Source organism: Merops nubicus, unplaced genomic scaffold, assembly GCF_000691845.1.
Source record: "Merops nubicus isolate BGI_N331 unplaced genomic scaffold, ASM69184v1 scaffold19639, whole genome shotgun sequence".
Taxonomy (NCBI): domain Eukaryota; kingdom Metazoa; phylum Chordata; class Aves; order Coraciiformes; family Meropidae; genus Merops; species Merops nubicus.
In genome coordinates this window covers 26,959-41,632 of record NW_008630543.1, presented here as the reverse complement: position 1 = coordinate 41,632, position 14,674 = coordinate 26,959, and the positions used below count along the sequence as shown (strand labels likewise).

The following is a 14,674-nucleotide window of genomic DNA, read 5'->3' as shown; positions in this document are numbered from 1 at the left end:
CTTACAACCAGAGAGAATCTACACCACTAAGGTCACATGAGGTCTCTGAACTACAACACCCATCCTGCTACAGCAAAACTGGGGTTCTATTTCCATAACTGACCCACCACAGCAGCAACTAAACCAGTTAAATTTCAGTCCTGTTAATCCCAACTTCTTAAATGGGTTTATGAGGTTTTAAATTAAACAGCCAGTAATTAAATAGGTATTTTTAAAACAGGTGTTCTCAAACCATTGAAGAATCAGTGTTCTTGTGCTGCACAGTAACAGTCAGATATTATTTTTCTGGAAGGTTTTAAATCAGGGTTTGGACAAGGAGGTGATCATAGAATCATATAATGTGTGACCAGGGACATCCCCAACTAGAGCAGGTTGCTCAGAGCCCCATCAGGCCTGACCTCGAGTGCCTTCAGGGATGGGGTCTCCCACCACCTCTCGAGGCAGCCTGGGCCAGGGTCTCACCCTCTTCATAGTAAAGAACCTCTTCCTCCTGTCTGATCTAAAGCTCCCCTGCTCCAGTTTAAAGCCATTGCCCCTTATCCTGTCTCCACACACCCTTATAACCAGTCCTTCCTCAGCTTTCCTGTGGGCCCCTGCAGTACTGCAAGGTTGCTATAAGGTCCCCCCAGAGCCTCCTCTTCTCCAGGCTGAACAAACCCAACTCTCTGAGCCTGGCCTTACAGGAGAGCTGCTCCAGCCCCTGGATCCCTCCTGTGTCGAGGGCACCAGAGCTGGACACAGTACTCAAGGTGAGCTCTCATCAGAGCAGAGTGGCAGAATCACCTCTCTCAATCCCAAACATGAGAAGCAGGATGGAAGAAAGTACTTTTGATCTTACTTTGTGCCTGCTAATACGCAAATCTGATCTGAGTATGTCAGAATCAGCCCATGAAGCAGATACGGTTGGCTGCAGCTTGTTACGAACATACCTGAAACATCCCTATCCTCTTGCTATTTCTGTTTACCTAATAGATATCATTAAAGTAACTATTGAAAATGATTGAGAACAGGCACAAATGCAGTAGAAGAATTTAAACCCCCCCAGATGAAGCAGCACAAAATTATCTTGGAAAGGACAGACAGCCTTTTTCTCTTGGGACTGCCATTGCAACACGTAAAAACCCCACAACAATCCCAGGTGAGCCACAAAAGGATGTTTTCTTCTGAGATCATTCTCAAATTTAGATTTCCTACCCAAAGTCAGAATAGTACCAAGTTACCTGTGCATTAGAACACAGTGAAAACAAAGAATAAACAGTGCTTTTCCAAAATATTTGCTTTGCCTTGTGTTCTGTGCCAGGTTTTGTAAATTTAGCATTAAACACTTGCCATTAGTGATATTTTGGGCTCTATTCAGGAACTAGGAAGTACTTTCTGCAAGTCAATGGAAGGTGAAGGTGTTCACTTTGCCACATGTCACCACAACACTGTGGAGCTTTAAATGAGCTGTGTCAATAAGGTTTTATTCAGCAGTCAGGTGAATCAGTGGAGCTCACCTAATGCATCATCTGTTAAACACATTAAAAAACAAACCCTTTATTCGTTTTTAAGAAATCCGTGAACTATGCAAAAAAATTGCCATATAACAATTTAGAAAAGAGAAGAAATTTGCCAGATATACAGATATTTAACATTTTGATGGCAACATTTGAAAGATACATGTTCTACAACGTCAGTTATGAGTAACCTGCTCACGTAGGGCTTCTACAAAGAACATTTGCAGCTACTTTCATGTGTAAAACAAAGAGAAATACATTGTGATGAAATGTAAAAACAGCACTTGTAAATCAAGTGCTTTGGGCAGAAAAAAATAAGCTCTTCCTTATTTATCAGGAATATGATATTTTAACCTTAAGGAAGCTCTGAATATCATTGTCAAATATACATGTTAGAGGCTCCAAACCCCACTAACAACACCTTTTGTTATTTCAAACAACATTCAAAACACATTCCATAGTACTTAAACAATTTACATATCTCAGAAAGTACCCTTTATTGCTAAATAGCTTGCTGGTGACAAACCTGAGCTGCTGAAGTAATCTGAAATCATCTGCTGAAGAACTTGCTAGTACATATGTATGAGCAGAAGAATGTATCACTGTAACCACAAGTGAAATGTTCTTTTGTACTTTAGAGCTGCAAGCTCCTTTTGACATTTTTAATGCTTAAAAGTTTGCTAGATTTGGTTTAGAGCAATTTAAACAAGTCTTTCCAGAGGTCCCTGAGGTTCCAGGAATAATCAAATTACTTAACTAGGTGCTTAAACAGGGAGATCAGTACTTAAAGGCAACCAAGGTTAAATGTTTTTAATGGCAACAAACATTTAAAAGGTGCTAATGGAATGATGGAATTTCATTTCTCTTTTCTCATACATGTATCATGGACTACAGTGTAGCTACTCACTGGAGCTAGGGTGTCAGAACCCAACTCAAAATGTACCTGTAATGCCTGTCAGCCAACAATTAACAAGAACTACACCAATTTTCACTTCTGTTCTCTGCAAAATGTTTTTTTTTTTTTTTTTTTTTTATTAACCATATTTATCAAAATATGCCAGTACAAAATATTCAAGAAGCTCTTACTAAGGTGATACAAAGGACAGTTATTGCTGTACAGTTACACTGGCTCTCACTGTGGGACTGGCTGCTGCTCGTTCTCTTTCTTTAGCAATTTCCATCTCTATTTTGGCTTTGATTTTATTCCAATCAACTTCCAGCTGTAAGAAGAGAAAAGCGAGTATGCAGAGGTCAACTAACATCACAGAGAGAGGTCAAAGAGACAGAGTAGTTCATTAAAGGGACAATTTAAAGTTACAAAGTGACCATATCAATCATTATCTAGCTCTTCATGCATAAGTGATGACTTATACTAGTATATGGAATGTGTAAGTTTTAAGAAATGGAGCTCTCCACCTTTAAAATAACCAAATAGTGATATATTTTAGCAAATACTAATACATCTCATCGTGTCTGGCAAAGAAAATATTAAACTGTGAATATAACTTGGATCAGCTTGCATCCAATTTAAACGTAATCACATCCCATGGCTGCACATACAGCCCTTTATCAGTAATACACGCAGGGATCTCTTTTGCCTGCACCTCAACTCCACCAAGTAAGCTGATAGCATATTACCCTAGTTATCTGATATAACAGAAATCCCAGTTCTGCCTGAAAATTGTCTTCCACATCAATAACTGTTTTAGCTTTTCTTGGCATTTCTCCAGCTGCAGAGTCATCATCTTCTGGCTGTATTCTGTTCCAGGGAAATTTAGACAATAGATATGGTACAAGATCCATGGTACAGTGGGGTACAACAGTTGGCTTTTTGTTTCAAAAACGCCTGACAAGAAAGAATGGATCATGGTCCGTTTGATGACTATAAAAACATGTCCACAAACCTAACTGCAAAGCTCAGTTTCATTGCTGGAGAATTCAGATTGTCAAAGATGGGACAGAAAAAAAAAAACAACCTCAAATGCTGCACAGGGAGTTTTCAGAGTAGCTGCTACCCTGTGAACTAAGTCATGAAACAAGACAGAAGATTCTCTACGAGGGAAGATGTAACTGCAACACCAACATCCTCATGTGAAAAGGTTAATCCCTCAACCCAGGACACATTTACTGGGTCCAGGTGCTTTGGATCTGATGACTTTACAGAATATTTATGGAGCTCTAAGGAAGAATGTGTTTGCTTTAACAGCTCGCATGCAGATGCTGAACATACCATGTGCAGGGCTAATTCTGCCATCTAGCCCAGAGAGCTACTTGCCAGTGAGGCCAGTGACACCTCGGAACTGCCAAGACACAGACTCTCAGCATACATATCGGGTTTGAAATACCTTGTATATAAAGATGTGAGATACAACAACTAAGCCCATTGTTTAGACTCCATATCCGACTGCAGATCTGTGCTCTCTGCTGCAGCACAGAGAAGAGGTAAAAATGTCTTACTTAAGCAGGAGGTTTAGGTGGTGAGAGGGAAACCGAGACTCTTATTTTCCCCTGAGAAGGACTAGCAGCACAAAATCTTGCTTTTCTCTTCAACGCCCTTCACGTTTCCTTTTTGCTATGAGTCTGACAGGCTGCATTAAGAATTTAGTTACCACTGTAGCCAAGAGCTTAAAATCTACTTCACGAAGTAAGTCCCCTCCTAGTTTCAGATGCAACAGAGAAGACATTGAGAGCCTGGATGCAGAAAACAACATCTTTACTCCAGAAACCTTCTGTATTCTGAGACCCAAGTTTCAAGACAGAGCAGAAGGTGAACAAGGCTCCACTTGCATCACTCTGCTCACACCTTGTCACCCAACAAGGTGTTATTGCTTAGGAACCCTTCCAGAAACTACAGCCTTCTCCATGATTTAAATACAAGACAGTATTATCTAAAAAGTCTCTTTCAGAAGTGTCAGGGGATTAACATGGTTTTTGCTCAATAATGGATTTAAAGTATGTAGAAGACAGACTTCCAGCAGAGCTGCTTTAATTGCTGCATGGTAAGAGTGCTTGGAATCCGTTCCATTATTTTTCTGTATTTTCTAGGTAAAGTACTGCAGAATGGTTCACTGGGGAGCTAGATATTGTACAGACTTTTATTCTTGTCTAGGAAATGAAACATCCTTAGAAGTGCTAAAAGCTAACAACTTACATTAGAAATTGAGCTTTCTTTAAAGTGTAATGGGCACTGTCCAGAGAAAGGATCTGAGCTAAGCACTTGGATCTGTCTCCTGACCCAGCAGCTACAGGGGATGAAAGGAGCTGACACAAAGTCCACGTCTCTCTGTCGTTTCACCTTCAGAATGCTCAGGATCAGCAATGGCACGAGCAGGAAGGACATCAGGGCTGCTCAGTGAAATCGCTGCACGTGTGGGTGCCTCTCAGAAAGGAGACACACAGAAGTACTCCAGTGGAATAATTTCACGCCACATTTGAACCAAAGAAGGAAAACCTAAGAACAATTCCCCCCTGCCCTCCCCAGCTGGCTACAAAGAGCAGGCTGACCTAAAGCTGGAGGAATAATTCTGAGGAATACTTACACCTTCGGCATACTGCAAAAATCTTTTGTTTGTTTCTTTTTTACCAAAGTCCTCTAGGAACTTTTGTCGATAAGCCAGGACTGTGTCAACATGTGTCTTGTGCTTTACTGCTAGTTCTAGAGCCCTGGAATGAAACACAAATGGGTTTGTCAGGCTATATAAATGCTCTGGCACAACCACGATCACCATGGTTGTGCAAAATGATATGCTGAATAACATTTGGGCTGCAGGCAAAGATTCCTAACCTATGGTGCCAAGTGATTGTACATTAGTATCACTCACAGGGAGTTAAAAGTAGCCAGTGAAGAAGACTATTTTGTGATGACTTCTGTGAAAAATATCCAAACATTACTTCCATTGACAACCTCATCACATCACTGGAGTTTGACAGTAGGAGTCTCTATTTTCAAGGAAATAAACCAGAATGGTTGGAGTTCAGCACTCTTAATATAAATGTGCAAAAGTAGTATTTTTGAATACCTTTATTATAGTCAGGAATCACTTCTGAACAGTGTCATAACAGACATTCATGGCGTATGCCACGTAGCATTACAAACATCCTACAGGCAGGAAAGACTAGTCATTGGATTAGTATAACTGCTAACTCTCACATCTGTTTTCTCACTGGCATAAGGAACACTCATGTTTGATGGATGCCGTTTTTAGATGATACATATTAGGCAACACAAAAACCACAGCCATGGGGGAAAAAACCCTTTTTGCCCACAGTGATATGAATATAACAGCAGAGAAATTAGTAATAAATAGACTCAGAAGATTCTGTTAGAAAACGTGGGGTTTTGTTTAAAGGAGAAATTCCTACTTTGTTTTCTCAGGCCTAATTCACATTTCATCCACCTACACAGTGCTAGGATTATCTATTTTTAGCAACAAGACATTTCAAAACAGCCTTAATTCACTGAGGGTCACACACAGTTTGAGGTATTGCTATGGGCTTTTCTGTGTTAACAACAATGGAAATGCAAAATGGTATTGAAAAATGCTTTCAAGCATGTTTTGGACTTTTATCAGGGAATACTTTCTAAATGGGACAGAAAGAGAGTTATTACTTTGGTTACGGCCAGGATATGATTTACCTCATCTTTTTACAGCTCTAGGCGATTATAGAGAGGAAATTAGGCAGCTAAGTATCTGCAATAAAGCAACTGATGTAAATTATTCACTGGTTACCTCTGTAAGACTGCTTATAAATATAATGTGCTTGAAGAAATACTACCTATCCCAATTGTAAAGATTTATGTTGACTTGGATAGCTTGGTAAACAAGGCCTGCTTGAAGAAGCAGGGTTTCAGCTTCCTGGGTGTTCCCACTGAAGAGCAGTATATGAGCCATCCTTGACTCTTTTGATGGAAGATCTTTGATGGAACTGATATACTGAACTTTGTCAATCTGTTAACAATGAGATATACAAGAGTTTAATAAGGGAAATTAATTAATAAAATTCATTTTTCAACAATGTAATTGGAAATAAGTAACACCATTTTCTTACCTCACCAATTGATGCGTAGGCGATTTCTGCTGTAGCCATGCCCTTGCTGGCAACCGCCATAGCAGCTAAACATGCCCACAGAGTTTGGTCCTGACATTTAAAAAGGAAAAAAAAAAAAAAACAAACTCCTAAAACTTCACAGTTTATTATCATGCTAAAGATGATTTCTCAAAGGAAGTATACAAGTCCTGAAAAAAAACACACAGAATGGTTTAGGTTGGAAAAGACCTTTAAGATCATCAAGTCCAACCATCAAGCTAACTGTACCAAGTACACTGCTAAACCATGTCCCTCAACCCCACATCTCCACAGCTTGGAAACCCCTCCAGGGGTGGGGACTCCACCACTGCCCTGGGCAGCCTGGCACAGCCCTGGGCAACGCTTTCAGAAAAGAAATTTTCCCTAATATCCAACCTAAACCTCCCCTGGTGCAACTTGAGGCCATTTCCTCTTGTCCCGTCCCTTGTTCCTTGGGAGAAAAGACCAACACCCACCAGACTCCAACCTCCTTTCAGGGAGTTGTTGAGACCAAGGTGGTCTCCCCTGAGCCTCCTTTTCTCCAGGCTGAACAAGCCCAGGTCCCTCAGCTGCTCCTCACAAGACTTGCACTCTTGGCCCCTTATACTGTATAACAATACAACATTTCTCTATAAGCCCTTTATGGCACCACGGTCTAAGTCTCTTATTAGAAAGTCACTATTCAATTGTTTCTCAGAACACCTTCATTACAAAAACATTGGTGTTGTGATCAGTGGACACTGACAATGTGGCTGAATGACTCTTCAGTTCCCAGCATCTCAGTCAACAATTAACTCCTGCCATAGTATGATTTCACAACCTCGTCATTGGTGTCCCGGACACTACTTGGGGAACTATGCTGAAAACCAAAGCACAACCACTGGTTGTGGCTAAAGAAATTATTTTAACCTGGCTCTTTTCAAGCTGGCTTCACAAGTACCTGTACTGGAACCGTGATGCTGACAAGAGCAGTAACTGTGCAATTGTCAATAACATACCACAAATGAAAGAGAAGCAAAAAAAACCCTGCTTGGCTGTAGAACATGCTATAAGCCTGCTGGAAAGTAAATAAGAGCTTCACAATTTCTGTCTTCTTTGTGGTATTTTCAGTACATGGTAATGATAATATTATACCTGGTTTTTTCATGAATTTAGCAGTATTTTTTTTTTTTTTTAACATAACCTTAAGGAAACGCCACGAAGTCAGAAAACCATTTAGGAAGATCCTGACATTTTGATATCTTCTCTTGTCAAGTCTGACAACGTTATGACAAAGATATACTACGAAAACATATTAGTTAACCTAGTTCAGGTTACCACATCTGAAAACTCTAGTTCAGACAGGAAAAATAAAACTTTGAATGGACTTCTGAGTCCAGATGCACTCCAGGAATTAAATGGTTTTTGTTAAATGTGTTCAACGACGAATTTGAAAATAAACACTTTGAACAGTGTTTATAGACACATATAGTGTAATAGAGCAGCATAGGATGACTATTAATTTAAATTGTAATAAAACGTTCAAAACACATTACTGTGCCTGTCTCACAATTGTTTTTGTATGAAACAAAACTCTGAACACCTCCTAAAGCCAATGAAATGCAGAAATTTAGCCTAAGGCTGTGGTTTCATCATCACTATCTCTGGCCACATGTTCCTGCTCTTCACCATGATTCAGGACAAGATTAACCTTCCTGCTGGTAGTCCATAATCCAGGAGAAATAAAATTATTTAGAGAATAAAATGCACATAAAATCTTTGTCATGTTCTCTTTCTACTTCCCAATTATTTAGAAAATTTGGTGATAAAATGCTGAAAGCTAAGCCCGAAAGGATGCAAGAGACCAAGTTTCTAGGAGTGTCTATGAAAGGACTAAACTCTTTTCTAGGAGTAAAGAGGAGAAAGGGAACAAGGTTTGGGGGGATTTTTGTCTGTTTTAAAGACTGCTAGACTCACCTCATCAGTTGCTGTTGCCTAAATGCATACAAAAGGAAGCAAAGGAAAAAAAAAACAAAAACAAGTGAAATAAAATATTAAAAAGTACTAGGCAACTGTATGTGGAGATGCAGTTCATATTTAACAGGTTATATTAAGGCCTAGCCCTAAAAACCTGAAGCTAGTAATAACTTCTGTGAGTACCTTTGTTCAATCCATATGGACTTCGGTGTGACCAGCATTAATAATTTTTATTATGTAAAAATGATGAGGTGATATGTATATTATGTCATTACGAAAAATGTCTAATTTTTCAGCCCCAAAATACTCAGCAACAAAGCAGAAGAATGGAAATGAGATGTAACATCTGACAGGCAGTTATGACTGAAGTAATACTTGAAAACATGAGCAAAATTATAACTGAGTGGTCCCACTAATTAGCATTTACCTTGACAAAGCGACAGAGTCTGACAGCATCTTCCCATTTAGACCCACTAGCATACTCATGAAGAATCGCAGGATAAGGTGAAATATTAAGGTGAACAAGTGAACCGTCTGCTCTTCTAATTGTTATCTGATTTCCTACAAAATGTACAATCTGGGGATTTTTGCTAAATTCACTGCGTAGAGAAAGAAAGGTAAGTTAATATTCACTTCTTTCATACTGAAAAGAACGTTTGGGATTTAAAGAAATCTTTGTTTCTAAATTGTACCGTGATTATACCTAATTTTCAGAGCATGTAAAAATCTAAGCACATAGTTATTACACAGTTATATCCAACAGGTAGTTGTAATGTCCTTTAAAAACAGAATAATAGTTACACACATTCACTAGCTGGAAGGCAAATGCAAACCGGGCATTGGTGCAAAAATGTTTAAATAAATTTTTCAGTGAAATATATTTGGGCTCCCATAACTCCTTCGAATGAAACAATGAATTCAGGTATTCTTTGTGAAGAATTCCATATCCCAAAGCGTACTGGCTGAAGTAAACATATAAAATAAAGATGCTGAGCTAGAAATATTGTTACCTGTGACCTAATATCTCGATACTTTTCATTTCCAGCAGATACTTTAAAGTGATCTTGTTTGTAAAAAAACAACCAAACAAAAACTGAGGCAATATTTCAAGAGATTTGATTAAAATTTTGCTTTGGCATCAAGGTGTTATTCTACTTTTAAACTGTGCATCATCATTTCTACTCCAAACTTTATGACAGGTCTTCTAACACACTTTTTCCTCATTTTCTAATCACAAAGTAGTAACATGAAAAGATTTTTAGAAGATCATTTAGCATTTAGAAGATGCAATGCTGGCTTCTACTTCAACTGCCCAAATTAACCTAATTCTTTAAGTTTATAACAACTCTTTAAGTTTAAATAATTTCTTTTAGTTAAAATACATAATAATACTATTTTGATTAACAAGGATAGATTACCTTACATCTTTTTCATACAGAGTTTTTGGCAGAAGATCTTTATCCACATAGACTGTGTTGGGGTAGTACCAGACTGTAAGATGGGTATCCTGAATTCCACAAAGAATGTTAGATGTGTCATTCCAAGCCAAAGTTTGAACCATTGTCCCTTAATTTAAAGATGACAGAATAATAATACACATTACCACAAGGAAATCCAAAATAAAGGTACATTTCTTAAAACTGTAGTAAAAGGGTAATTTATCAGTCATTCTTAGTTCCTTTTGTAAGGACTAGTTTTAATCCCCTAGTTTAGTTCTCTTGTTAAAGGTCTTTTCAGAATAATGGCTTTTAGACTTAGTTTTGAGCTGGAGATCAAAATTAACACTATGGTCAGATCACAGCTTCCTACTTAGTGCATCATGCATCTGTCTACAGCCTTTAGACTTTTAATTAAAAATATTAGGAACTTAAGAGTTTGCATGTACAAAAAAAAGGCCAAAAGATTCTATATTGAATAATTCTAAGGAATGCATCCTTCTCCAGTATCCTCTTAGCTGCTCACTCTGGAATGCAATAACAAGTGATTCCATGTTAACAAATGCTTTACATGTAACCCATAGAAAATGACCAGAATTTAGATGAAATGTACTAAAATTGTTTCCACCACTATCTTAGGAAAACCAGGAGACTATTTCTAATGTTTTTTCAAGTCCAATTTCACTTCTAATTAGAAAGCAAAACTTAATCTCTTGTGCTAGAGAAAACTCTGTTTGCCTGCTAGCATGTAGTTAAACAGTATTTTGAATGTTTCTTACCTATTTTGACAATCTTCTGTTCTACTCCAAACCGTTTAACTGAAGTAATGTAAAGATCTCTGTTCTTGTCAATAAAAGCTATTTTTCTTTCATTTGTAAGTCCCTTCTGGTCCAAAGCAATCTCCACAATTTCTGTCTGAAAAGGAAAAAGAAAATATCTGATTTTTGGTTTGGAGATTTGTATCACAGAAAGCATGTGATATGCAAATGAATGCTTTCCTCAAAACAAGGCACAAAACTCGTGAAAAACTGGATTGCAGAGACACTTTGTGTGTTTCTCATCTACTGAATGAAGCATTATAAAAATTGAGTTCTCATGTAAATGAAAAGAAAACTACAACAGAGGGAGCAGTTTAGGAATTCACCACAAAACTACAGAAATATAAGTGGCGGTCCCAAAACAAAAGCTACGTAAAAGATGACTCTCTATTCCGCTCTCTCTAAAAACACAGCCCAATTTTGCTTTTGTTGTATACAAGAAGGGTAAAGATAAGTAAAATGCAGTTCAGGCAATCATTTTTGGAGTAAAACCAGTCAAAACTCTGCCTGAAGACAGGTGACTTTTCGCTGACATTCTTTTCTTTAGTGTTGACAGGTTGGCACTAATAAAAGCTGCTTTGGAGGGCATGCAAAGGAAACTCAGCTGATCAGTTTTACTGCATAACAAAACAATCTACCTGTAGTTTCGAACTCTTACGTGTACAGGAGACACACACCAGTAAATGAACACAACCTCTAGCATATCCCTTTGTACATCAATGTTGCATAAAGCACATTGATTTTTGTTATTTTCTAAGAGTCAGGCGGAGTTGTCAAGCTATAAAGACTGTAAACCTTTAATAAGTTATTATACCCTTTATCAAGGAAACCCATTACTCATTCTTAATTTCAAAGTATAATAAAAAAAGAGACATTGTATTTTTCACTTTACCTTATGGGTTAGGGGCTTTCCATCACCCAATGGCTTTCCAGATAAAGCTTCAAATATGTAGATAACTGAAGAAGAAGAAGAAAAAAAAGGTGTATTAGTTATTCACAGGCTTTTCAAGCAGTCTCATTCTTTTTCAGGGTAGAATTTACTGCAAATGGATACTGATTACTGTGTGCTAGATTTACCAGTGACTTTCACACTTTGGTGAAAAAAAAAAGTAATTCTACAGTTGGGAAAATCAACTGTCATTGGCTGCTGAGCTTAGCAGTAGTCTCATTTTCCAATTGGAGTAATTCCCAAATATTATTTTCAGAGCATCAATACCCCCTGAAACATGACATATGGACTGATATAGAATTGAGAAAACTAATGTCTTATTTCCTACCACAGCTCATGTGGTTATTTACAGAAATGACACCGAGTTCTATCTGATGCAGGTTTGTGCCCTGCATTCTGAATAAACAAATGTTACCAAGGCTGGTAGACTTACTCAATCTTAACCCACAATTTTGATGAATATGAAAGTTCCTGAACTGACACCACTGACTGACGTATTTTCCTAAAGGAATTAGTATCAGATAGATAGAAAGTTGTCCTTTGAACTATTGGGCAAGACATTTCTCAGAAGCATTCTCTATTTTGTTAATAATCTGCTCTGGTTTGAGTTGTTAATACAGTGCTCCTTGGCCATGTTTTCTTCCAAGACAGTTTAGGGTTTCTGCTTATAACGATGATACAGTTAATGACAAAACATTAACAACTAGCCTCTTCAAAAAGTATCTGCTTTATCCAGATATAGTTAAATTTAATATATTTTTTTCAATTTTTACCAAAAGTCCATCCTTTCCACACTCTGTCTTACCCTCAAAAAAGAAAGAAAAAAAAAAAAAAGCCCTTCAAGACTCCCCCACCTACATCATTTATATTTCTGGGATATCGAGTGAAGACCTAAATTTGCAAATTGCCTATAAATAAGTATTCTTCTTCCTTCTTTCTGTCTTTATAGATATATACACGTGTGACACACACATCCATGTGCATTCAAAAACTATTCATAAATATTTTATTCATACATATTTTATCTATAGTCTGTGATGAGACACATGAATTTAGACAGATGTAGGCAGAGTATTCAAACCTAGAGAAAATAGTGATGTTGTAAGGAACAGCAGCTGTAATTTAAAGCTCGATTCTGCATTAGTGCAAAGAAAACAGATGGGACAGAAACACCTCAGATGGTCAGTAACACCCCACCTGCAGTTTCAGCCCCTTACCTGGAAGTCCCTACATTGCAAGATGAACATACACGTTCATTCCAAAGGATGGCGACGTGAACATGTGAATCCTGCTGTGTGTGTCTCACTGGGACACAGGATGTTGGTTTGAGGGCAATGGTTATAAAGGCAGAATTAAAGAAACAAAACAACCACCCTGTAAGAGCAGGTGTTCAGGCAGCACTGGCTGAGTTTGCGGAGGAGGCAAAGAAAGGGTTTGCATCAGTGTGGCTCTTGGCAGCTGGCTGAATATACAAAAAAACCTAGCTGTTCTTGAGAAGTGCTCTTTTTCTCACTTCTGTGCATCAAATTTATTTTGATCGAGTTATACAAGCCAATTCTACTGCTACTATGCTAGCAAGAGGAAGTGAGATTAAGAGACTTTTAAAGAAAAACGCTGTACCTAATTGGCAAGTAAGATCAGTTAACTTTTCATTAGTCTACAATCCTTATTAAGCTATTTCAGAAAATAAGTTTAAGCTTGGTTCCTCCTCCGCCCCCAATCTGGAAAAAACTCCATATCACTTTACAATCAGTTAGAATCTTTTATACTTTTCATTTATATATATAAAACTAGAGGGCATTCTCTCTCTTTGAACATCCAGAGCAAGAGAAGATAACAGAACACATTTTCTGTTATCACAGAATAATTGCTCTTAGGGAGTCCCCTCAACTCCCACTTTCAGCATCATTAGAGGCTGAGGAAGGACTCTAAGTGCAGAGGCACTAATCTTTTCTCTTTCCTGAAGGAGGAAGAATATCCACGTAAGAACACTGAAGCCCAGCAAGCAGTGTCTCTGTTTCAGAGTAAATCAGCTCATAGAGAGCTCTGCACCACGCCGTGTGAACTGCTCCCTGTATCAAACTGAGCTCTCTTGCATATTTCTATAGTGCAGTGTGTTATGAAAAACAGACCTGCCCTCAAAACAGGGCAAAGGAAAAAACTGCCTCTGCTGGGGTGAGTCAAGAGGAATGAACAGGCCTAGATAAGCCACGGTTTCCTGTGCCAAAAATGTTTTCCCATGTGCTGGCATATTATAAAGCTTTTTACCACTCCTACTGGGGCTTGGATCTACAAAAGAGGAAAAAAAAAAACCCCACCCCTCCTCATTGCCCTGATGGAAGCTCCTATCACCAGGATCACTTGGAGAGCTTATCTTGAAAATCCAGCCAGAAACTCAGCCTCTGTAAATTCCAGTTCTGATGAGGATTAGCCTGCATGCAGAAGCAGCTGACAAGATTTTCAGGACTTCTAATAGGAATGGTTGGGAGATGGAAAAGCTCTTCAGTCTGTTCAGGAAAACAGGCTGAGGAACGGGGCAAGAGAGTGAATTTACCAGCAGAACCTTAAATATGCATGGATATGGACAGCAGTCAATATCTGCGGATGAATTTTCTATATAACCTCCATTTATTTTACATACTTGTATTTATTCTAACTGCATCAAGGCGTCAATATGGAAAAATAGTCTGTGTTATACAGATTAAGACACAAACATAGATATACTTGTGTAATATACGTATGTAGACACACATACAAACCAGAAAATATCAGAAATAAAATGTAATGTTTCCCTTATATTTTTTTTTTTTATTAAACTACTGCTTTCTTCTTAGTTATTTACAAAGAAATATATTTTGCTGACTAAATTTTAATCACTACACAGCTATTTTCAATATCTTTAACGTCTTGGTGCTTGAGGATATTTTCTGAATTGATTTTCTTTCAGGATTA

At 38.0% G+C, this 14,674-nt stretch overlaps 1 protein-coding gene across 1 annotated transcript in view; it reads right to left on the bottom strand.

Moving 5' to 3' along the window:
* Positions 1–2,463: 2,463 nt before the first annotated feature.
* The window catches only part of IFT80 (intraflagellar transport 80), a 38,256-nt gene continuing 26,045 nt past the window's right edge, over positions 2,464–14,674 (bottom strand). The window contains exons 10-17 of the mRNA XM_008947360.1: positions 11,666–11,730; positions 10,735–10,870; positions 9,938–10,085; positions 8,947–9,118; positions 6,546–6,635; positions 6,273–6,445; positions 5,036–5,159; positions 2,464–2,716 (exon numbers count right to left, since the gene is read on the bottom strand). Of these exons, the coding sequence (XP_008945608.1) occupies positions 2,603–2,716; positions 5,036–5,159; positions 6,273–6,445; positions 6,546–6,635; positions 8,947–9,118; positions 9,938–10,085; positions 10,735–10,870; positions 11,666–11,730 (1,022 nt within the window). The 3' untranslated portion in view covers positions 2,464–2,602. The remainder of the gene's footprint in view (positions 2,717–5,035; positions 5,160–6,272; positions 6,446–6,545; positions 6,636–8,946; positions 9,119–9,937; positions 10,086–10,734; positions 10,871–11,665; positions 11,731–14,674) is intronic.